The sequence below is a fragment of the Oryzias melastigma genome, linkage group LG2, assembly GCF_002922805.2.
Source record: "Oryzias melastigma strain HK-1 linkage group LG2, ASM292280v2, whole genome shotgun sequence".
Classification (NCBI taxonomy): domain Eukaryota; kingdom Metazoa; phylum Chordata; class Actinopteri; order Beloniformes; family Adrianichthyidae; genus Oryzias; species Oryzias melastigma.
Genome location: NC_050513.1, coordinates 8,118,469 through 8,143,388, shown reverse-complemented (window position 1 = coordinate 8,143,388; position 24,920 = coordinate 8,118,469). Strand labels below are relative to the sequence as shown.

The window sequence follows — 24,920 nt, the reverse complement described above, 5'->3', positions numbered from 1 at the left end:
GATTATTGGGATATAAAGTTTGATACCAGGCCCAGACATCTTTCCTACGACTGCAGAAAGTAGCAGAGTTTGTGTGGTGAGCTTCAAAACGTAGCAGTCGTACAACTTCAAGACGTAACTGACAAAACTGAAGGAAGTCTCGAATTGACAAGATTGTCAGAATTGTCAAATTGTCCATTTGCTGAACTTGGATATGCAGTAAAGTGACTTGTGCCAAGCTAGAAAGTGACAAGTTCAAAAAAGAAAAGGAGAAAAGTTCCAGTATTCATATCAGTCTGGTTATAGACTCTGAATGACTTGAAGGAAAGACGCTCCTCCTCGATTTCTCTGCTTTCATGGGGCAAACAAAGAAAACAGTCCATTGTCAGGATAGCCGAGGTCCAATCTTCCTGACCTTGGAACTGCTGGTTGTAGATGTCCTAGAGGATAAGATACATTTACATGTGACACGTGTTTAGTAGGATTTTAAGAAAATATCGATCCCGTGAAATATCGCGATACTTTATTTGGGGATACTTGTATCGATTAAAAAATCTGCCAAGGTGATATTTAATTGTAATTTCAAAGCGAACACATAGTTCAGTGTTACATTTTTTTCCCACTCAATGTTTCTTAAATTTCCAAAAAAAATTTACTTTGCTTGGATAAAAGCAACTTGTAATGAGATCCAGTTGCAGTGATCAATGTTCTGATCATTAAAAAAACATGTATTTTACCATTTTATTTTGATCAAAAATACATTAATATTCAGATAATTCTTATGTCATAATTTAAAAAATAGTGAAATACTATCTTATACTATCTTGGGATATATCGGGATTTCTATCATATCATGACGTTTGTATCGTGATACGTATCGTATCGCCAGAACCACTAGTGTTTAGCATTTGGTGTTCACACTGGACAAGCAGGGAGGGGCTTCTTCTTCTTTTTTTTTTTACTGTTTACTAGTGCATATCCGCCCCCTACAGCTGGAAGAGGTTTGGTGCGAAATGTCAAAATGGTGCAAATCTTGCTCCAGGCTTTTTCTTTCATAGCTCTATTCTGATATTTGAAATACTTCCCGAATTGCTGCCCTACCTACTCCTTCGGCTTCTTCCTAGTCCTATATTTATCACTCCAGATGGAGAGATATGGAATAAATCGTGTCTTTAAATTCAGATGTCACTCCCACTCAAAGATGGGCGGGGCTTTTATACTTTAGAAATGACGTGAGACTCACACCAGTGGACCAATCACAAAATTCAACTGATATATATTGTTTCAACCTGTAGGGGGCAGCACAAAGGCAGTTTTCGATCATAATTTTAGGAATCAAACATGTTTATTTTAAATGATCAAAAATCTGTCAAGGACCAACAGATATAACTCTTAAAGCCCCAATTATAGAGGTCAACAGACAAAAAAAAAGTAATTAATGTTTAGTCACACTTTAAAGGAGGCTCCATCCATTTGTCTTTACCAAATCTAAGTATTTAATTGGTCAACCTAGTTTAACTTGATTATTGGCCAAACATTTTGTATATAGAGTTCCAATAAGATCATAGAAAGTTGCTACGTCTGACTGCCAGAAATTTGAACAAGGAAAATGCGCATATAGACGTTTTTACGTAGACTTTTTAGTGTAAGTGGATGCAGAGAGTAATGTGTCTGCTCCAAATAGTCCATATTTTTCTTTTTTTTTTCCAATTTCCTCCAGGCTGCTGTATTGAATTCAAACATCATACAGCTGTTGTTACGACTCCATTACTGTGCTTTGTTTTTTTTTTTTATTTCCTTCAGTTCCTCATTTCAAATTCTGTCTGATTCACATGAAAGCTTTAATAGAAAGTTTCCCTCTGGTTTTGCAGAATCCTCCACAGAGACCTTTAAAATGACAAAGAACTGCTATTCTGACACCACCAATCACTTCGCAACAAGACCTGCTTTATATGACCGATATCACATCCCCCACTTTTCATTTCCAGTTAGCATTTAAAAAAAAAATCTGACTCCAGAGACGTTTGTTGCTTTTTAGAGGTAACCTAGAAAGAGTGAATTCATGCTTCACTCCTCCTTCCTGGCTCAGCAAAGGTAATTGGTCCCATGTTTTGGGTTTATTCTTTCATCCATCGTCCCGCTGTGTTTTTAAGTCAAATCCCAGTCGCAGCAGTGATTAACTTTGACAGAGTAATGATGTCTGCACTCGCAAGTTTTGCTTGTACTTTACAGCAGATGTTAGCTGTCATAAATTATTGGTGTCTCTCACTCCTGAGACAAATTTAGGGTTTACCATCAGCTTAGATATTTAACATTACGAAAATCTAATGAAGGCCCCTGACTACTTCAGGAAAACTCTTTTTCCTCGCTCAGAAAGTAAACTTTACACCCTCTGCTTCTCTTTTTCTTCTTCTTCTTCTCTAACTCATTACAAGAAAATTAATTCTGTTAGCTTGATGCCAGACCTGTGAAACGCTTCAAGTGTGTGTTTGTGCGTGTTGCAGTGGTGGGGAAAGTTGTCATGCGAATGCAACGTGACAGCACAACGTGTGATAACACATCTTTCTCTGAGACACTCGCTTTTTCGATGCGCTCACCAATTAACAGAGATAAGCTAAAAAAGGAACGACAGGCAACGCGTGGAGATGACAAGTTACTCTGCTCCGATCCCAGCTTTATCAATGTTTCCGAGCCTGTGTCTCACCTGGTGTTAATTTGGCTGAAAGGATTTTTTAATGAGATTTTTCAAGGTTTAAACAAATAATCAAGAGATAAACTTTTCTATTAGAGTGTCTGGTTGAGTTGTGATTATTTTTTTTAACCGCACAAGTGTGGTTTATCTTCTCCATATTTATTTTTTTAAACTTTTTATGTGTTCTGGAAAACTCAGACGAGCCTCTGTGTTGTTTCTCATCAAGCTACTTTCATGCAGCCACAGTGTGAACACGCCGTCCTACCGACGGCCACTGTGCCGCTCCGGGGGACTGATGGACGCGGATCAAAAGAACGCGGTCGCCGCTGTGCATTAGCGGCTCGGCGAATGTCACGTTCAAGTTCGGTTTTAATGAACACCCAACCGCCGCTGTCTTTGTTTGCTTTCCCATTGTTGGAAAGTGCTTTACCCGTCGTTTGAGTGCCCAATTGCTATTTTCTACGAGACATTTCAAAAACGCTTCATGCAAGCTAATGAAATGCTACTCTTTAGAGTAGCATGCTTTAAAAAGCTGGAGAGCAACCCCTCTTTTATAATATGACACTTTATTGTATTTCGGGGAAAATGTAGCCATCAAGCTACCAAATATTCGCTCCTTTTTCTAACCCTTAAAAAAAAAAAAAAGATGCATCAATGAGTTTTTATACAATAATACACCAGACCTCTTCTTCAAGCCTTCATTGAGAGTCAGCATTCGCCTAAATTCAAACAGGTTAGTGTTGCTGTTCTGTTTCTACACAAACAAGCCTGTTATTTCAGCCTCTCCTTTGTGGATCCCACCTGAACCAGGTAGATAGGTCAGGGATATTTGAAAAACAAGCAGGACAACAGCCCATGAGGCCTGGATCCTGCTGGTGAGTTGGTCCATTAGTCTTTGTTGGCAAACATTAGCCTTTTTAAGCTAATAGCTTGTAGCACTCCTGGATATTCCTTTAATCTGTGGTAGGATACGATGGGTTGAGTTTGTTCCTTTCATTTTAAAAGCCCGATGTTAAAACTAGCAAAATGTAACCTTCTTAAGCAACTTTACAATATAATAAAAGCTTGCGTTCTTTGAATTACCGTAACTCTTCAATATTGACGGAATTAAAAGCCATTCTTAACATGATTTATACACACACCTTAGAGATTGTGTTATTGTCCCTTATTTTGGTAAAAGTCTATTTGCATTTTAACTTTCCACATCACACTTTTGTAAATTGACAAAAATGTCATTTTTTTAATTTAGAGCTACTGGTGGGTTAAAATATCTCACCCAAACTGATTTATTTTCACTTTTTTTTCTTTCTCTAATAAATATGCGAGATTTAATGTCATTCGGCTTGTCATGGTCTTAAAAGAATTAAAGAGCTATGGGAAACACAGGTTTTCTAACTTTACTTTCAGTATCAATACTTGGAATATCATGACTTGTCTTGTTTGTTTTAATTGTTAATGATTAAGAAAATAGAAAAAAACATAACAAAGCACCTTTTTACTGCTGAAGTGATTGAAAATTATTTAACTGAACCCTTACCAAACACATTAACATCTTAAAATAATAATAATAATATATATATATATTTTTTAGCAGAACTTGGTAACACTGTAGTCAAAGTGGCTCCTATAGAGCTTATTAACTAAGAATTAACTCATAAAACACCAACAGAGGAAATACTAACCAACCATCTATTACAACACATTCAACAAACAAAATTGACCCAGTAAAATAAAGCTGCCAAAAAACTGTCCAGTTATTCATCGCCTTAGAAAATCAGTGTGTTAACACTGTGTTAACTTATGGTCACAAAGTCACAAAATAGACACTAAAAGATATAGAATCTGTCATTATCTTGTGGAAAATGGCTCAATTTCCAGGATGTATAAGGAAACAGAAGAATTTGCACTGGTTAATTTTGCAATGCTTAAAGAAGGAAATCTGAATTCTTTCTCTTGTTCTCTTGAGCCAATCTCAACCTCTGTTTTTAAAAACATTTACAGTATGGCTTTTCTCTTCTCTCCAGAAGTCGGACAATTTAGATGTGTCATTTTTAATGCCTGCAGACCAGTTTCCAATCTGTCACTTTTAAGTTAAATGTTAGAGATATGTATTTTGAACCAACTAGATGATTTTATTATTATTTAATGACATTTCTGAAAAGTTACCTCGAGTTTTAAGTTGTATAGTGTATAGACGGTACTGGTCAAGGCTGTGAAATGCAGACAGGAACCTTTTTAGAAGGCCCAAAGCTCTTTACAGTCATAGTCCCACTCACCAATGCACCACATATTCACACACTTCTGCCAAACACTGCCGCCAACCTATGACCACCAAGAGCAGTGTTGAGTTCAGTGACTTGCCCATAAAAAGCTTCATGCAAGTGGGAATTGAACTGCGTTTTATTTGGCCAGAGGTCGACCGCTCTACCTCTGCACTACAGCCAGGAATAAAGGATAAAAGAGAAAGCTGTCTGTCCTTGTTTTTACTTGACCACATTGGAGCCCCAATGTTTTAAACCAGACTACATGGCACTGCTTTTAGTTTGAATAAATCCAATATTATGGATATAAATGTTTTTTTTTCTCTGTGACTGAAGTCGTTCTATGACATGATGTACCACATGGCTCTATTTTAGGTTCCACTCTTTAGTTAGCACATGTAACCACTACATGGTGTCATCAGGAGACAGTGTGTCATTTCTCCTGCTATGCTGATGATACTCACCGTTATGTGAGGACATGGAGCCCATGGAAGTCCTTCTCAACGTTGAATGAGATGCTATTACGACTTAGCAAGATTAAAGTTATGGATGTCTTGGATCTTGTTGCACATAAACCAGGACAACAGATGAAAAACATTTGACTGTAATGTTTTCTGACTCAACAATGAACCTCAGGAGTGTTTTCTACCAGTATATCACTTTATTAAGGTTGAAACATTACCAGAGATAATGATGCTCTTTAGTTCAGAGCCCCTTTATCGATGCTCATTTTTCATGAATGTTAGATGACTGCCTTGCTTTTATTTTTGGCATTCCTAAACAATCTATGACGAATTTCAGTTAGTCAGACCTCAGCTGTTTGTCTCTTAACATGGACCAGAACAAGAGCTCATATTGCTCTGGTTCTAAGCTCCTCTGCTGCTTGTCAGATCCAGACCAAAGTTTCTTTGATTAGTTTTTATGGTCTCAGCCCTTCCTATCTTTTAGATTAATCTTTTTACCTTAGAGACCCCATAGAACTCAGATTGTCCGGTTCTGGTTCGCTGACAATTTCTTCTATTAGAACTATGGAGTTATAATTATTTACTTCTATTATTTACCATATACATGGTAAATATATATATATATAAATATTTACCATATATATTTTAATTCATTAACTTTTTTTTTTTTACTTCCTCTCGTCTTAATTTGACAGGCTGGTTACATTCGAATCGACGGCAGCGTTCCAGCGTCTGAACGAAACCAGTTGGTCCATAAATTCCAGAGTGATCCAGAAACCCGTGTGGCCATTCTAAGCATCCAAGCAGCTGGACAGGTGAATTCAAAAACTAGGATCCAAATAAACACAATTTTTGAGTTTTTCACAGTCTCCAAATCATGTTTGAAATATTTCGTTGGAGTTGTTCAAACGTCTTTGCAGAGTTTTGTTTTTGATGCGAGTGTGCGTCCTCTCCAGGGTTTGACCTTCACCGCCGCCAGCCATGTGGTGTTTGCCGAGCTCTACTGGAACCCCGGTCACATCAAGCAGGCGGAGGATCGCGCCCATCGCATCGGGCAGACGTCCTCCGTCAACGTGCACTACCTGATCGCCAAGGGCACCTTCGACACCGTCATGTGGTCCATGCTCAACAGGAAGGTACGGCGGGTGACGCTGTGGCAGAGTGCCGCTGGTGATTTATGCAAAGAAGACTCACCTTTGATTCGTGTCCAACCTGCTTTGATTGACACACGAGTGAGGCCACAAACCCAGAAATGTTAGATCTGAGAGGGTCCCTTTTATTAAGTCAGGAACTTGTGTTTCACATTCAAACAAGAGTCCTTGAACCTCCAGGAAACTGTGACTGGCAGCACTCTGAACGGGAGGAAGGAATACCTGAAGGCCGACGAGGGGGACAAAGACAAGTGGGAATTCCTCAACTTTGCTGACTCGTGGAAGCCGACGGAGATGGTGCTGCCGCTGGAGGGAAACTCCGGAAAAACCAATGATGACATTTTCTTTAGTCATGTGAGTTGACAAAAAACAGAGACAAACTTTTATCCGAGAGGTTTTGGCAACATTTCTTTATATCTCTCCCCTTTGAGGTCCTTCAACTTTCAAGTTTTTTCACTTTTCTTTTAGGTTTCTTGATATAAATTCTTAGACTACAACAACAGAACAGTTTTATATATTTTATTTTTGCGATAAAACAATAGGAGCATATGGTAAAGTACAATCGCACAAATTTGAGCATGAATGTGTTTTTGTGGGGACGGGCATTGATAAAAAAAATAACAAATTAATCGCAAATCTCGAAAAAATTAATCGCGATTAATCGACATTAGTTTTTTTGTTAGAGTATTTGCCAACCACTTATCTGAAAATAATCATAATATGAAATCACACCCAATTTTGTACATTTAGAACATTTATTTTTAATCCTTTGGAACATAGGGTCTATAACTCTTGTTTTTGTCTACTTTTGAATTTACTTCTGTAGTTTTAATTTGAAAAACTACCTGATTGCTTATTTGGTATAATTTTAACCAGCACAACCTCTTCTATGTAAAAATGCATTTATTTAGTCATTTTTTCATGTTGTATTCACTCACTAGACATAAAATTATGCAAAAACAGAAAATTATTTGGAAAAATGTGATTTCTCTCCTAAGAGCACAGCTGTTAATTTAACATTTTTCCTGGTATTCTGTTTTTTTTTTTCTTACAGTTTTTTCCTTTTTTTCCTCATACATTTACTTTATTATGCTTACTAAAAGTAATAAAAAACGTTTTGGGAAAGGTTTGATCCAGCTGGATTTCAAGTCGGTTGTTCACAGGTGGGGGCGTGTCTGTCTTCTCTGGACTGTTTGCCTCGTGCGGCGTAGGGGGGCGGGACTTTCGCAGAACACTGCAGAGTTTCCTTTCGTTTTTAGACAATTTTGTGGAAAATTTATGTCGATTCCCAAACAAAAATAAATAAGGGTCGGTTTCGTCTTTGGATTTCTCAAAGCAGACGGCTCAGTTTCGTTCAGGCCGCCCCTCCCCCACCCCCCATAGCTGCCCTCCACTGCAGACTTCAGTGAGACGTTTATTCTCCGCCTTATTTATTAAATTAGAAGATCAATTCTGTCAAAAAAATACAAATAAATCCCATATTATCCCTTTTTTTAATTAAATCTCAATCAAAGTATGTGGAAAAAGGTTTAATTTTATTTTAGACTGAATTTTATTACACTCACAGCTGCAGGACGTCTGACCACGATTAATACATATTAATTGTGCGATTAATAAATATTAACTACCGTATTTTCCGGACTATAAGTCGCGGTTTTTTTCATAGATTGAATGTCCCTGCGACTTATACTCCAGTGCGACTTATATACGAATTTTTAATGAGATGAGATATGGACCATAAGTCTAGAGTGCCCTCTTATGGTGATCTATGCAATTACTTTATTTACTTTAGTTATTCAGACGTGACACAGAGGACGAAGAATTTAAGGGATTTAGTGATATGGAGTGAGATTGCGTGCAATTAATTACAGTAAAGATACAAAGTTGATGAGTTCTTGAGGCTATAGTTAAATAAAACTGTTATGTTATATAAATGCTACACCTTTTCGTTTTTTTCATGATGCTAATATGTGAATATGTGTTGACACATATTCAGCCTGTTTTCTATTCACTTGTGAATTTTATAACTTACCTTCTAGGATGATGTAATATCGTTTTTTTCAACCAGTTTGTAAAATAATTACTTGAAAAAAATGCGACTTACACTCCAGTGCGACTTATGTATGGTTTTTTCTTCTTCATTATGCATTTTTTGGCCCCTGCAACTTATACTCCGGTGCGACTTATAGTCCGAAAAATACGGTACTTAATTATCCTTTATTAATCAAGCACGTTAACGCGTCAACATTCATGGCCCTAGTTTTTTTTTTTTTCCATAAAATATATATAAATGATTTCAATTTCAAATTTAAGGAAGTTTAAATTGACATAAACATAGGAAATGACTTTTCCCTGTTTCTTTTCAAAAGAAAATTGCCTTTGATTCCTCATTCTAAACAAAAGAGTCTGACTGTTTTGTTGAGTGGAGGTTGATGGGTTGTGCCCGCGGGGGTAAAACTGCAGCAGTCTTTATTTTTAGAAGAATTTGTGGGTGCGTCACCGGATCTGTGATTGTTTGCAAGAATCTAGAAGATTTGTGCCAATGATGAATGTGCTGTAAATGGTTTCGAGCTTATTAAAAATGTGTAAATTTTTACAGTTTTTACATGTGGGTCTCAGTGAGAAGATTTTCATGGTTCTTTGTGTTGTTGGTCGGCTTTTTTAGAGTTGCCAGGAAACATCCTCATCAGAAAACATAGCTGTATCTGCTGGCAGAGTGGAGTGGCTGGGTTGTAAAGTGACAACAAATTGAAATGTTTTTTTTTTTTATTTCTTTTTTGGTCATGGGTGCTCTTCCTCTTGACAGATGGACCAACCGATTCTCTGTTTTTTCGCAGTTTGAGAAAGAGAAGCAGCACGACATTCGTTCCTTTTTCTCCCCGAGCGCCAACAAGGATAAGAAGAGGAGGAGAGGGGAGGACGGAGGAGAGACGTCTTCCATCTCCTCCGAGGTGAACAGTGAGAATGAGGACAGAAACTCTTCGCCCTCCGACCTAGACTTTTCCCCGCAGTTGAAACGGCTGCGAACGCCCCGGCCCAGACCGAGTCCTCTATCGCGGTTTGGGGGGAAGCAGGCGGCATTAAGGAGTCCCGGGGTCTCGGTCATGACCCCGCGGAAGCTGGCACAACCTGAAGTGGTGTCGACGTGGAACTGTGGGGCCTGCACCTACTCCAACAGCAGCCTGCTGCCTTATTGTGAGATGTGCGAGTTCCCGCGCTCGGCCTCGACTCTCAAAACAGGTAACGGCTCGTCTTCCTCTGTAATTTTTTTTTTTGTTTTGATTCTGCACTTAATTTTTCATTTTGATTCACATTATAGCAAACTGAAGTCTGAAATCCCTCACTACATAGTGCAGGATTATCAAGTGCCATGGATTTAGCCCAATTTGGACACATACTTTTCTTTGCAAATATGTCATCACCCATTTTCAGAAGTAAAAATCTAATAAAAATAAATTATTTATGAACACTATTGATGAATCCACTTGGGTGATTTGTAAAAAAAAAACATTTAAATACATTAATTTCAAATGACAGATACCTTAAAAGCAATGCATTGTGGTCTATATCTATCTAGTGAGCATTGATGCACGCTAATTTTTTTTGCAGAGCCTTCCAGGAAATTTCCTGGGAAATTTTGTAATAGTAGATTTTGACCCCCAAAAAATGGCGAATTGCCTTTATCGTGTTCTAGGTGGTGAAGGAATTTGGGCAAAAACTCATATTTCATAAGACAATTTTAATGAGAATAGATTTGCTTTTTCGATACTTAATGGTCAAGCAGTATTTTTTATGTGGATATTAAATCTACCATTAATCAAAATTGTTCACATATCTCAATTGCATAAAAAAATTAAAAGTAAAAAAATAAAAAAGTTAAATTTTCAAAACTTTTGGGGATCTAATACCGCTCCCTGTGGAATGCCAAAATCAATGCTTTCTCTGAAAAAAAGGGCTATCCCAAACACGAGGTATAAATACAAAATGTAAAAATACTCTCACTTTAAATAGAGACATAACAGTGAATGCTGAGTGCACTATTTGCCCTTTTTAAAATCAAATTTGAAATCTTAAACCCTTTGACACCGAAAGTTTCAGTGGTGATTGGAAACAACACACACTCCTGGATGTACCACAACTCTTGGAACAGTAACATAATTTAGACAAATTCAGACTAGGAAAATTGTAATTTTGTACTGATATTTCAGCGCAATGCTGCTGTTTTCTTTGCCGGAATTCCCTTGGTTAGCGTTATGATAATTCAAAGAACATCAACACTGGAACTAAAGCTCAGGTGTTAAAGGGTTAAATACTCAACTGCAATGTTTACACAACTTTTTTTTTTTTAACTTTTATAATGTCTTTTGTACATTCATTTTTATTTATTAAAAACAATAAAAACATGACAAATATGCAAAATAAAAATTTCTGTACTATATGCTATAGTACTCTAGTAGTATTTTACTAAAGTAAATGTAAATTGCTTTGTGTGGTGGTGGGATGTAAGTGTAGTTTTAAAGCCACCTCTCTTTTCCTACATGACTTTGTATTTTCAAAATAATATTTTACATCAGTTGGGTCAAATTTCTTTTTAAGATCCACGAATACCTCACTGATTGCAGGTTGGATTTAATAAAAAGGAAGTCGAGCCCCCGTCTGAGACTCACTCGAAATGAAGAACCTGAAGCTTTAAATCCATCCGTTGCTTCATTTTCCTTCCTGTCAATATCAATCGCAGACGTCTGTTGACATAATACTTTTCAGCGGCATTACAGAACCCAGCAGATGAAGATAGGGAAAGAATGAGGCAGGCCTCGGCAGAGTCTGAAATAGCTCTGCTGGGAGAATATTGTCCCCCTCTCTCTCTCCCTGCAGATGACAAGGACACAGTATAATTCTCACCTGTCAAGCTGGGAGAGCGCGAGCAGGCGCCTGCTGTTGCTGCAAACGTCTCCTGGAAAGTTGGGAAAAGTTGAGCTGGCTCGAGGTGATATCTCTGACAGCCTATGATTGTATCTCGCAAAAGAGTAGGGGAGGGAAGTCGTTATGACCCGGCAGACTGCAGGTCCACGCTCTTTAAATGTCTGAGATGCATCAAATCTGTTGAGAGATGACTGGGGGGGAGAAAGAAAAATAATCCCACAGCTCGGCTGTTGTTCAAACAGGGTTTCTACTACTATTAATGCGGGTTAGGACACAAACTGCAGCCGGGATTTTATCAGCCCTCAAAAACTAGAGGTGAACATTCCAAAAAATGAGACATGAAGAAGAAAGAAAAAGTTATTGTAATCACGTTTCAGGTATGATTTCTTCAGAAACAGATAAACCATTCAGTCTAAGTGTACGAAAATCTCTTTATTTTATGTTGACCTAATTATCAATTCAATAGTGATTCTTTTGTGTTTCATATCAAACCTAAAATAGCAAAGCTAACAAAAAATGCAAGTCTATTATTTCCAAACGACAGAATAAAAATACTAATTTGTTAAATAAAATCAATTAATGGTCAAAAACTATATTTTTTTGCAGTTTATTATTGCAATAAAATATATATTTTTTATAACTAATAAAGATGTCGGGACAAATCGATTCAGCGATATATCGCAATATTTCGTTTTGCGATACTTTTATCAATTTAAAATGCTGACAGGGCAATATTTAATTAATGATTTATGAGCGTCCTTCAGCGACTTACTTTTGTTTACCCCCGACCACTAGTTGGCAGCACAGCACACTGAGCCATTGAGCAGTGACCAAAACAACAACAAGATCTCGCGAGAACCAGCTTGTGTTAAATGTTCAGTCAGCCTTGTGGTTTTTGTCGGTATGCGACATGTACTAACTCTGTGCTGTGTTGATTACAATTAAATACAAATGAATATTTAAGTGTAGTTTTTTTCTAAGTCATCCCCTTAAAAAATGTAAAAAATTGTTCTGGTCCAATGTTTGGATGTATCGTATCATGAGACACGTATCGCGATACGTATTGTATCGTTAGACTCTTGCCAATTCACATCCCTAATAACTGTTATAATTTTAAATAATTGGAGCAAAATTGGAGCAAATTGGGGCAAAAAGCACTCTTAAACTTCCAGAATGAAGCTTGTTCAAAAACAAAAAAGATCAGATGCAGTTCACCAAGTAACCACCAGAAGTTGTTATTTGTTTCATTTGTTGGCTTAATTATTGACTGTATAAGAGAACTGGACAGAGTGAGTGTGTCCACAGAAAAGGACTTGCTTCCGGTTCTAACGAAATTAAGTCAATTCAGCCGCCGTTTTTCCGCGACACAACCATCGCCATGTTGGAACCAGACGTTATCAGTAAGCAGTCGAGTCGGTCCTACTCTGTCAGAGTTCCCTCTCTACTCCCTCACTACTAAAAATCTGTATTGTGTGGGAACAGCTAGTGCTCTGGAATTTAAAAGCAATTCAGACACTATGCTAAGTAGTATTTTTTTTTTAATATGACGTCACCGATTTCACAAAATGGAAAATAACCAATATGAGCATTTTACGGTGACTATTTATGAATCCAGTGTGTTCTGATGAAAACATTGAAAACATTTAATTACATTTTTTTTGGAAAAAATTGTTCGAACGCAATGCATTGTGGTCTATATATCCCGATCTAGTGAGCACTGATGCACACTGTTTTTTAAGTAGAGAATTCTGGAAAATTTCTATTTCTATTTTGGAATTGTACAAAACGGTGAATGCTCAATAGTGAACTATAGAGATTAGTGAAGAAATTCAGACATAGTCTCCATTTCTATAGCAACCGTTCTCTCCAATCAGGAGTAAGCATGTTAGAAGACCACGTCCAATCTGTCAATTAAACGCTTTATACATTCAACGTGACACCATCTACTTTAACTGATTAGTGAGTTTACAACTAGAATAACATAAGCTACAAAAAAGGAAAAAAAATAGGATAATCAAGAACATGTTAAAGTTGATCCACACATTTGTATCATGGTTTAACTATATTATAAATAATACATTTTCAACTATTTTTTCATTCTTTTAAGACAGAGTAATCCTTTTTTTTAAACAAATTACGATAGATGAGTTATCCCCTTTAAGTTTAGAAAATTAGCCAAACTTTTTCCCGCCAAAAGTGTTTTCAAGATTTCATGGAAGCAGCCATTTTGAAATGAGTGGGAAAAGCCCTTCTACTGCCTCTAGTGGAATGATGATGAACTACAGGGCGGAAAAACATGGACCAAATTTATAAGGAAAGTTTGGCTCAATCTAATGAAATAAAAGTTTAAAATTACCAGTATTAAATATGATACAAATGGTTATGATTGCTATTATGTCAAAATGGTACTTTAATTAGCTTGTATTGCAACTTTTGTAGTTTAATTAGAGAACTATTGATTTGTTTTTGCAAGTTTTATCAGCAAACCCAATCAAAACCGTTAAATATCATTGTCCACTCTTAAAAGTAAATGTATTTTTTGTCTTGTATAATTAGTTTTGTTGCATCTTTTTGCAAAAGTATATATTTGTTGTGTAAACGCGAAAGCGTGGCCCCTTCCAGAGACATCACGGAATCCACAAGGCAATTATAGAAACGACTCCAGGGCTTTCTTGACATTTTTGTAACAATGGAGCATTGATTAAAAAATAACAGCAGAGAAAGAAGTGATATCAAGGCTTATTACAACACAAACCTCTGACCCTGCGTCCTTCTGCTTCACTCACATTTCATCGTCTGGCAACTCAGTTCTTTTGTTTTATAATCAGGTCTGTTAAATGAAAAGTATCCAAATCAAATAAAAATAAACATATAGTTTGTCACATTCATGTTTTTAGCCAAACACGAGTAATTGACTAAATGCCAGATGCGTCAAACATGCTAACTGCTGAATTAGCTTTGTTTAGACTTGAAATGATTGCTCATAATGCAGCGGTTTTCTCTTGTCCGTCATTAATGACGGAGCTCACATATACAGCAAATACTGGATGTGCTAAAGGTCTGTTTACAGCTGCGTCCGCTGAATGTGAAGCTATAATGCACTTCAATGCGCACAATACTAACAGCCTGTATTTCAGCTTAAAAACACACACCCACACACTTTAGGAAAAAAAAAAAAAAGAAATCTGAATTCACACGCACCACTGTGTTTCATGTTCAGCTGCAGCAGATGCTTGATGACTGCTCAGCAATCACACTCCGTTCTTTGTCGCCTCTCTGCATTCACAGCAGCAGCCCGTGTCAGCTCGCGAGACAGCAAATTTAACAACCTGCTAAATTTGTAAATGACAGACTGTGCTGAGAAATAAAAACTGTATTTATAGAGATATCTCTCAGCTTGGCACCGCTATCTTCGGCTCGTGGGAATGTAAGGAAGTAGTCAGGTGGAGGCTAATTGTGTGACATGAAAAGTGGTATCCCTTCAAGGACGACGGGTTTTCAGAGTGACGAGACCAAAGTAAGAGAAGAATCCTTCCCACCGCTGTGTTCTAAAGCTGAGAAAATGCTTGGAAATACATTTTCAGTTTTAGCATGAATGTAATTTTAGCGTAAATGTATTGTATTACAAAATCGTCCAGTACCGACACATTAAAAGTAAATTTAAATCTCACTGAAGTAATCTAAAAAAGAGGCACTGTATAGAAAATGAATCCCAAGAATGAATGCCTTAGTCACACCTGACAATACGGTTACCTAAAGAGTTTGCGGTCTGAAAAAGCAAACCTGTACAGGGCGCCCCCAAATTAGCAAGGTTGTAGACAACAGGGAAGGCCCGTAGAGCTAAAATGCTAATGCAAGCTGAGGGGCAACAGGTCGCAGCACTTACCGTATATTTTCTAATAGATGACCCGGTGTTTAATCCAAAAAGAGACAGGCATCCATTGGAGACTGACATTTATTCCATTGCAGACAGTATGGTGATGGCTAATGGGCTCATTTTCTGGTGAAATTTGGTCAAGAAATGCAGAAAACAACACCAAATGAACATTTCAGGATTGATTGATATAATGAGAACATTGTATTCTGTTCTGATTAGCACTTGGTGTGAAGAATCATCAATCTTCATATCAAAAACTCTTTTCGCTTTCATGCTAATCCTTTTCCTGGAAATATGCGCACCTTTCGGTATTATAAGAAGGGGTGCCGCTCAGTGGACGCTTCCGCAGTGAACCTTGAACTGTCTTGTTCTTGGTTGTACTGAAAAACAATGAATTTCCCCCCAGGGGATTAATAAAGTATATTGATTGATTTGCTCAGTAATCCATGTTCAAACCAGTTCTTCTACTTCCTTGCTCCCTTTTTCCACCAAGAAACGCTCTGCCCTTTTTCTCCTGCAGTCCTCCCAATATCACTCGTCTGCTTCAGCCATTCTCGGATATGTCTAGGATCCACCCCAAAAATGTCGAGCAGATTCCTCACCAGAATGTTCTTTGGCGTATGCCACCGCACTAAATTTAAACGCTAAATCAAATAAACGTTTCTTGGCCATTGTAGCTCACAACACAAATACCACAGACATCTGCGTCTGCACGATTATCCAGGGGTGGGGGTCGTAACCCTAGTGCTATCCAAGGCATGTTTACATTAAAAGTAGGGTCATCTGGACCCCACAAGACAGCGCAGTGACCTTTTTTTTCTAGGATTTTTAATCTTCACTGGTGTCCGTGGCAGACTTGAAATCTTGACCACCTTTGTCCACACATGGGAGGGATCACACATCAGTATAAGGCTGGGTCATCTGGACCCCATATGATAGCACGAGGTTTAAAGAAGGCCACACACTATTAGAGACCGGCGCTTAAAGTAACAAACACCCGGCATTTATTGTAGACCGGCATCTATAAGAGAACGGCCACTATTGGAAGATATACGGTCTTCAACATGTATAGGTAAAAAAGAGTAAAGTAGGCAAAAGTGCGGTTGTGTTCACATAATATTTGCCTGGTCCTTGTGTGCCCCTTACAGACAGCTTGTATCGAACCATAAGGATTGTTGTGACAAAAGCTTTTCTAACGACTAGAGTTTTGTCTAAGCGCACGGTGCAACATCGCTCTTTGTCCCTCATTGGTGCTTGTATCTTAAATATGGATACTAGACTATGTACTTACAACATGCACAACAATTGTATGCTCCATTTTCAATTAACCTCAAGCAAATAGCAAGACACACCTGTGATCCCCTTAAGATGTTTCCTGAACTAGCCTCTCCCATCTATAACCCTTTTGACAACCAAAAACTTGCAGCACTCTTAAGCCTTGTTTCCATTGAGCTGTATGTTGAGGAGTGGTACGGTACTGTCCAGTTAATTCTGGCAAGAGTCTCCACTCAGTTAACCCTCACTTAGACTGTTTATTTTCACGGCATATGGGTGGTGTAGACCACAAAGTGTGTCATTGTAGTATGACGACTAGTAAAGCAACAACAATGGAGGTCATCCAGTGAAACAAGTTGTGGGGTTCCCCAGGGGTCAATTTTAGGTCCTATACTTTTTAATTTGTACATGTTGCCTCTTTGGGATGTCATTAGGAGACACAGTGTGGACTTTCACAGCTAGGCTGATGATACACAGCTTTCCATCGCCGTGTCTCTTGATGACCTTGAACCTTTAAACACTCTTTTAAATTGTATTTTAGATGTAAAGTCATTGATGGCAGAAAACTTCCTGCAGCTCAACCAGGACAAAACTGAAGTTTTAATCATTGTTCCTGGGGACAAGAGAGAGAGAGGATTGTACCACATCGTCAGAATTTTAAACTGTCTCATAAACCTCGTTTCCACAGGGCGGTTTATTTTCACGGCATATGCGTGGTGTAGACCGCAAGCATGTCATTGTAGTATGACGGCTAGTAAAGCAACGATAATGGAAGTCAGCCAGAAGCTCGACTTTTTATTGCTTTACTTCTGGTATATTGTGTGTAAAAGGAATTCAATGTTGTTTGAAGGAAGATTGAAGGCATACCGCTATTGGAAGCATTAGCTTAAATGAACACTATATTGATGCTTTTTAATATCATCACTTTCTGCCAGTTAACTAACAGATGGTTTAGCAACTGTTCAATTGGTTCATTCCACTTTTCAATAAATCTCCAACCGACAGGGGCCCCCAAAAGATACGGTTCAGTACTGTTTAATGGGTCCACTTTAAAGTGTGAACGCTCAAAAGACTGGACCGGATCATACCGGACCATTCAGTGGAATCAACCACCATATGGGTGCTTGTGACTATACCTTAAATGCTTTGTTGGAGTTCCACAAGGCTCTACTCTAGGACATCTAAACGACCTGTCAAATGTATGTAAGTTTTCACTGTCAAGTGTATGCTGATGATGGTATGACCTATTTACACATTAATGTAACATTTACAAACACAACATTAGATTAATACATTTACATTTGGAACCATTGCAGCTGCAGTGCTTCTACAATAACTTGTGTTTGAGGCATACATGAACAACAAAAGAAAGTTTTATAAATAAGTCAAGCAGATGGGCAGTCTGCCAGCGGTGACATTTTAAAGTAAGACGCCACATGTTAACTCGTTCAATATTATGTTGCATCTGTTAAACTTTTGATCTCATGAGTCCCAGCACGCTGTTGTGTTCTTTACTTCAACAAATAAACAAAACATGAAGGGGCTTTTAGTACATTTGTTACTCTCCCATGAGCCCCGCTGACACTAATTTGAAGTAGTTGTTCTTTAGCAGTTATACTCAGTATGTGCTTTGGCCTTATCAACCCGGTAAAAAGCAAAGCATGGCACCGTTTTCCCTCTTTTGTTATGTCAGCTTTAACAATGAGGCACTCTAAAAACTGTTGGAAAATAAGGTTTTAAAAATGGGTTTTAGTAGAACTTTTACCCAAATTCTACCCATTTGATTCAACTGATCCCACTAATGTGTAGTATTTCTCCAACAAACCTGCTTTTTTTCTCTACAATTTTCATGTCAGGGTGAAATAAGTGTCAGAATAATGCCAAGCTTTCACAACTGCTTTTACTTTGCTGCATTTACCTTTAGGTTGGGGCTCTAATGCATCCATAAGTATGTCTCCTTGTTACATCCATGTTTGTAGTAATTTCTAAGTGCTTGATGTCACATTTTCCTCGTTTGCTCCGGTACAAAACCAAATAGCTTATAAAAAACAGTGAAGTGTTTTACCTTCTTGGTTTAAAGGTGCTTCTACTTTTTCAATTTCTTCTCATTTATATTCCAAGTCAGCATAGTCTCAAACTGCCAGGATTACAGAAATGGTGACAGGCTAACCTGGAGTTCACCTGCACGGATGCAGTTCCTCTGCTGTCTTACTGCCGCTGGATGTTCAGCACGTTGACTTCTAGAAAATATAGCCAAACTTTTGGGAAAAAAAAACAAGAAAAACCAAGTTTCTGCATTACTGTTGTGCCTTTCATATTGCTGTAAGTAAGTTTAAAAGTAGTAGTTTCTGCTTTCTTTTACTAGAATCCATTGTTGAAATATGTGAACACATTAAATAAAGCTTAGGTTTTCTGACACCAGTATCTACATTTTCATGTCAATCAAAGGTCCAAATCTGAATTTTTACAAGTGCCAATTAGAGCAACCAGGTAATGCAAAAAGTCTTATTAATGACCATAAGTAATCTCACATCATCTCTTGGAAAAATAATGGTGGATTTCCGAGGTAAAAAAAAAAAGGGAAAATCTTTTAAGGCTCAGCGTCTTTCATTTATTTATTTATTTATTTGGTCTAATAAAAAATGTAGTTTGTGGATGTTGCTCTTTAAAATGTCACAGTTTCTTGTCATTGTCACGTTTGACATTTCCAGTCTTTGCATCCCCAGTTGTCTTGCTACAAATCAAACACGAAAAAGCTTTGGGCGGATTGGTGTTCAAAGTAAAGTGTTTTGTCTTTTGGGGTGAGATTATGTATTTATGTCACCGGTATTGGGGGAGAATTACTGTAGCTTCTGTCATTTTATTGTGTTGTTAACCTAAAAAATTATATTTAACTCGTGGATATGGTCATAGATTAGTGACTATGACATTTTCTGTCAGTCTTGTAGGGCTGTCAACGATTAGTTCACGACCTTGACTAATTGTCCTATTTTTTTGTCATTTTAAATTATTATGATAACTACCGGCCACAAAGTCATTTGGATTGCAAAGCACAACAGGAAGTTTTAGAGCCCTTCCTCAACCATAGAAGAAGAAGATAGTTACAAACTAGCACAACAGCCATGCCAGACCACCAGAAATGGAAGCATACTTCTTTGTCAAGGTTATTTTTATTTGCAATCAGCTCCCAAAAATTCAAATACAAAATATTTGCTCACTGAATTGCGATCTTTAAAAATATAATGTATTAAAAATACAATTTGGGAAAAAAATAATTTTTGCTCTGAAATACGGAATATCGTTAGATTTTAAGTTTATAAACTAAAAGTAAGCCAAATGTGAAGCGTTGCTGTCACTGGGAGTAAACACATCTTCAAAATAAAGTGTCTAGTAAAACTAGCGAGTATGTTTTTGTTGTTGGAAAAAAAATTGACTGAAGATTAATTTACTGGCAGATGTTCTGTAAAACAAGATTACTTCAATTCTTTTGATTCCAGTTACTCTTCAACAGCAAACCTCCACGGACTGAGTGCCAGCACGTAATGTCACCTTTTGTATGAAAAAAAAAAATGCACATCACCTTACATGAACAAAAATTGTTGACTATCTTGTTGGGCGCAGTTCACCAATTTACCACTAGGATTGTTACGTAAATGAGTCAGTCCTTGTAGACATTTGTTGTTGTTTTTTGGCTAAAATAAACAACTTCTGAAATATTTGTCAGTGCTTTAGTCTTGTTTGTTTTGTCAAACAGGATTTATTTGACAGCCAAAGTGTCCAAGACCAGGCGCAGTTCACCAATTCACCACTAGGGTTGGTTACGTAAACGAGTATCTCGTGGAAATTTTTCGTTTTTCTGGAGCTAAAACAAACTGCTACTGAAATATGTGTTAGTGACAGCCCTAAGGTCTTGTTTGTTCCATCAAACAGGATTTATTTGAAAACCAAAGTGTCCAAGGCTAGGTACAGTTCACCGATTTACCACTAGGGTTAGTAATGTAAACGAGTCAGTCCATTTGACAAATTTTTGTTGCTTTGTAGCTAAAATAAACAGTTCGGTCGGTCGAGTTACCAAATATCACGTGATTAGTTTTGACGTTTACTTCCATAAAGATCGTAAAGTGACTGTCGTCATTGATATTAATGTCATGTGACCTCGTCCGTGCTTTTATAAGTCACTGGACGCAACAGAGTAGATCGATCTTATCAACTGGTAGTTTCCCAGATTGCATTCATCAAACTTCTTTGATGCATCTCACTTTGAGGAGCACCGATCAGTTGATACTGGGATTAACAACTGCTGGAGTGGGCGTTCCACGCTGGGATTGATCCCCTGCGAGACAGGAACGGGAGCTCGTCCAGGTCCAGGTGTTAAACAATAACATCACATGTTAACTACGTACAGATTGAATCACCATAGGGCTGTATTGTAATTACTCCAGGCCTGTTTTTAATCAAACTGTCACGGGTTATTACCGCGCCTCCTTCAGCTGAAAGAGTTTGGCATCCGAGTCAGGTCGGTCCAAACCCTTTCTGCCGTTAACTCAGCCCGACAGCGTTCGTGGAAGCAGCGAGACCGTAGACTTTTTTTTTTTTGTGTTTGTTGCTTTCTCTTTTTTGGGGTGGGGGTGAAAGCGTGGGCGCGCTTCCGTCTTTCAACTCTTCTTACAGGCAATTTATCTTACAGCACCTACTGTGAGAGATGGATGGAGGGAGAGGGTAATTTGCTTATCTCCTGGCTCTTTTCTTCACTCGTTTTTTTTTCATATTGACTTTTAACAGAAGTCGAGTTCAGCAGTTTAATAGTCCAAAAACGATGAGAAACACTGGCTTTTGTTTTTGCCTTTTTGCCACATGATGCAGATGTTTCACCAAATACACATTTGCTTCAAAATCCTCGTTAAATCTCAAACCTAATGTTCTTTTTTGAGTTTGTTCCTCTTGGTTTGAGTTGTTTTCTTGCCGCCTTCACTTCCAGTGAAGTCCTGGTGGTTGGGACAACAGTAGGTTGCCCGCTAAAGTCCTGGCTTGTCCCTGCAGGATTTTTCCCTGTTAACATCTTCCTCGGCGGGGACCACTTAACACAAATTGAGCTGTCTCACTTTGGCCTTGCTTTGCTTGTTAGCTAAGGGGGCCAGCAGCGGACCAGGAGCCCGGAGACTCTCGTGACATTTGAGGAAGCCGACTCGAGCTGGCCTTTTGAAGAAACGAGCCACAGAAAAGGCGGGATCGCTAATTAGCCCTCTGCGTCGCTGAGTTTCACAACTTCCTGTCTTGTTAGATTTGCTCCTCAGTTTTGACAAATAATGTGAAAGGATGCGATTCTGATGAAACCAGGAGAGAACTTACGGGAAGTTGTGGCCTTTGTTTTTAGATTCTCTGAAAAGACCACACCCCTGCAAACCATAAGATATGATTTTAAACTGGTTTTAGGGAGGCTATGAATACTAACAGCAGTCGAAAGAAAAACAATCTAGGGCTTGTAGGTTTTAGAATTTGAAAAATTAAATGTTTTTTAAAGTAAATAAAAAAAGGACACAAAAAATAAAATTCACACATGGACAATTCTAAGTATCTCCTTATTTCTCATATAACTGCCTAATGTCAGTTAAATAATTATCAATTACTGGTAACTGATTTTCACCCTTCTAGAAAATCAGATTATTTTTCTTAGTTTAACCCCAAATATTAACATTTTACTCCCTGATAAAGACGGGATGTAAAAGTTAATTTTTCTGGAGCCAGAGCAGTTTACAAGGCAACCACTAGGAAGATTTTATACAAGCAAGTCACTTTAGGTGAAATGCTACAGAAGTCATCACACTTACTGTAGGATTTTTCAAATAATGTTGAAACCACTTTACAACTAAGGGATTACAGTAAACAAGAGGAAACACCTAAAAATGTACATTAAATACAAGATCCATCCATTCGACGATCTATCCAACTACCACTCCAAACAGCCATCAAACTAAACCCATTTAAACCCCCCTTCCATCCCTCTTGCCATCAAACCATCAATCTTTCCAACTCACCATGCATCCAACCAAACATCAATCCATTTAAATACTCAGCTATTTATCCATCTAAATATAAATCCATCCAACTATCCATTAATCTATATATCCAATCATCTGCCCATTCAACTGTCCAGCCATCAATTATTTATATCTATCTATTTAACTATGCAACCATCCAACCTTACATCGATCTATGCATCCATCCATCTAACTGCTTGTGAAATTCATCTAACCTTCCATGCATTCATCAGACCAACCAACTGATCATCCATCCATCCATTCAACCATCCATCCATTCAACCATCTATCCACCCAAACAACTAACTGATTGTCCATCCATCCATCTAACCATCCATCCATCCATCCATCAATTTCATCAATCCATCTATCAGTTCTATCAATCCATCCATCTATCCATCCGACAAACCAACTGATCGCCCATTAATTTGTTTTTAGACCACTATGGAGAAATGTTTACTTTCTCTCCTTTTTCTTTTATGGCTTTTGAAGGCTTGTGGTAACATTACCCCCCCTTTTTAATGGAAGGGTTAGACATCAACCCACCCCCCACCCCCCGTATACAACGTTTAGAAAAAGGGTAGATTTGATTTCACCCATATAATCGTACAGGAGCACATGAATGTGTTGCTGGATCATGTGTTAAATCACCCTCTTTTCACTCTTTTTTTTTAAACAAAAGCACATATGTGAGGTTGGATCCGTCAAATGTCTGGATTTTAAAAGGGGAGTGTTTACTTTAGCCTCCCCGTAGAGAGTTGCGCATGAATGAAAAACCTCAGAAACAATCGCACAGTGGGCCTGCAAACCACGCCGCCTCCCTTCAAGCCGCTGCAGGCCGATGCTTCAGAGTCCAGCGTTGGCTTTCGGCCATTATGAGCTGTGGGAATACCGTTGGCTGCTCACTGCTGGGTCCTGCAGCAATCCCAGGCAATTATTCTGCTGAGGTTCCACTACATGTGATGTTGGCGAGCAATTAACAAAACAATGGGACACAGGGATCCTTTTCATCAGGTTAATATCAGAGGGTTGGCAGATGTTCTTCCTGCTCCTCTGAGCCAACGTGCTGCATAGGAAGCATCTTTCGGCTAAACTGTCCACTGGAGGTTCATAGTTGGTTTTCTTTTTGTCTTTACATCCCAATCTGAAACTGAAAAGGTTCCCGCCTGACTCTTCCCTCTGCACGTCCTTTGAACTTGTCAGCGAAAGACTTATGATTCCTCCTGTAATAACATCACTAATGAGCCGTATTGAGTTTTACTCTCATGTCAGCAGTCATTTTCTCGCACTCTCCGGATGATGGATCCCTCACCAGGGAATGAAATTCTTCAAAGTCTGATTGCGTCTTGCCACTCCACCACCAAAAGAGTCATCCTCCTCTGTGTCTGCCTCCCCAGATCCGCAAGGTCCAGGCCCGGACCGCCCGCCGCCCAGCTCCGGCCGGGAGGAAGTCAAACAGCAGGAGGAGGGATCTCCCAAAGACAAACAGAAAGTAGGAGAAGCTGAGGAAGAGGACGAGCTGAGGCTCAAAGGCAAACAGTCATCCGGAGAGAGAGTTGACGGTGGCGGGCGCCTCCCCCCTGACCACACACACGGTAATCCCACCTGCAATCTCTGCCTTTTCATATCTAGGGAAATTGGCTGCGGCTGCACTGTCACCTGCCCATATAATGCTGTCTAATATCATCATTTCATGCAATAAGGGACTATATCTCCTCCATATGGGGTTTGGCATTATTATTTTTATTTTCTTAGTATCTTGAAGTAATTGCCTTTTTCTTCACTTTGCATTGGAAGACTAGGGGAGATATTGAGTAACCCCCCCGCCGCCGCAGCCACTGCTCGCCCAATATCTGCTGACCTGCTGCTATCATTGTCCAGCATCCTCTGATTAGCTTCTTTTTTTGATTCCACTTGTGTAAAAGCCACAAGTTTGCTAATACTCATCCTTAAAGCGTGACCCGCTTTGTCCGTCCACGCCAGTTTCATGCTCTCGGAGGAGGAGGAGGGGGGTGAGGGGAAACAAATTCCCAATTACGCAGCGGGTAATATTGCAAATTAAGACCTCTGCGTTTGAGTACCGCCGTCTCACAGGGATAGCAATAAATTGCACTAATTACAAAGAACTAATTACTGCATCTGCAATATGAAGACCTTTAAAAAATAAATAAATAAATAAATATGCCAGACTTGCAGAGTCTTAGAAAAGCCCTGTCCCGGATAGCCTGCAGGTGTCAGGGGGTCCAACCATGAAGCTAAG

At 38.6% G+C, this 24,920-nt stretch overlaps 1 protein-coding gene across 2 annotated transcripts in view; it reads left to right on the top strand.

Annotated features, from left to right (window-relative positions):
- Window positions 1-24,920, top strand: part of zranb3 (zinc finger, RAN-binding domain containing 3) — a 162,254-nt gene that overhangs the window by 74,764 nt on the left and 62,570 nt on the right. For both annotated transcript variants that reach the window (XM_024294520.2, XM_024294518.2), the window contains exons 10-14: window positions 6,092-6,211; window positions 6,353-6,532; window positions 6,728-6,901; window positions 9,385-9,787; window positions 24,058-24,255. In XM_024294520.2, coding sequence (XP_024150288.1) covers window positions 6,092-6,211; window positions 6,353-6,532; window positions 6,728-6,901; window positions 9,385-9,787; window positions 24,058-24,255 — 1,075 coding nt within the window. The remainder of the gene's footprint in view (window positions 1-6,091; window positions 6,212-6,352; window positions 6,533-6,727; window positions 6,902-9,384; window positions 9,788-24,057; window positions 24,256-24,920) is intronic.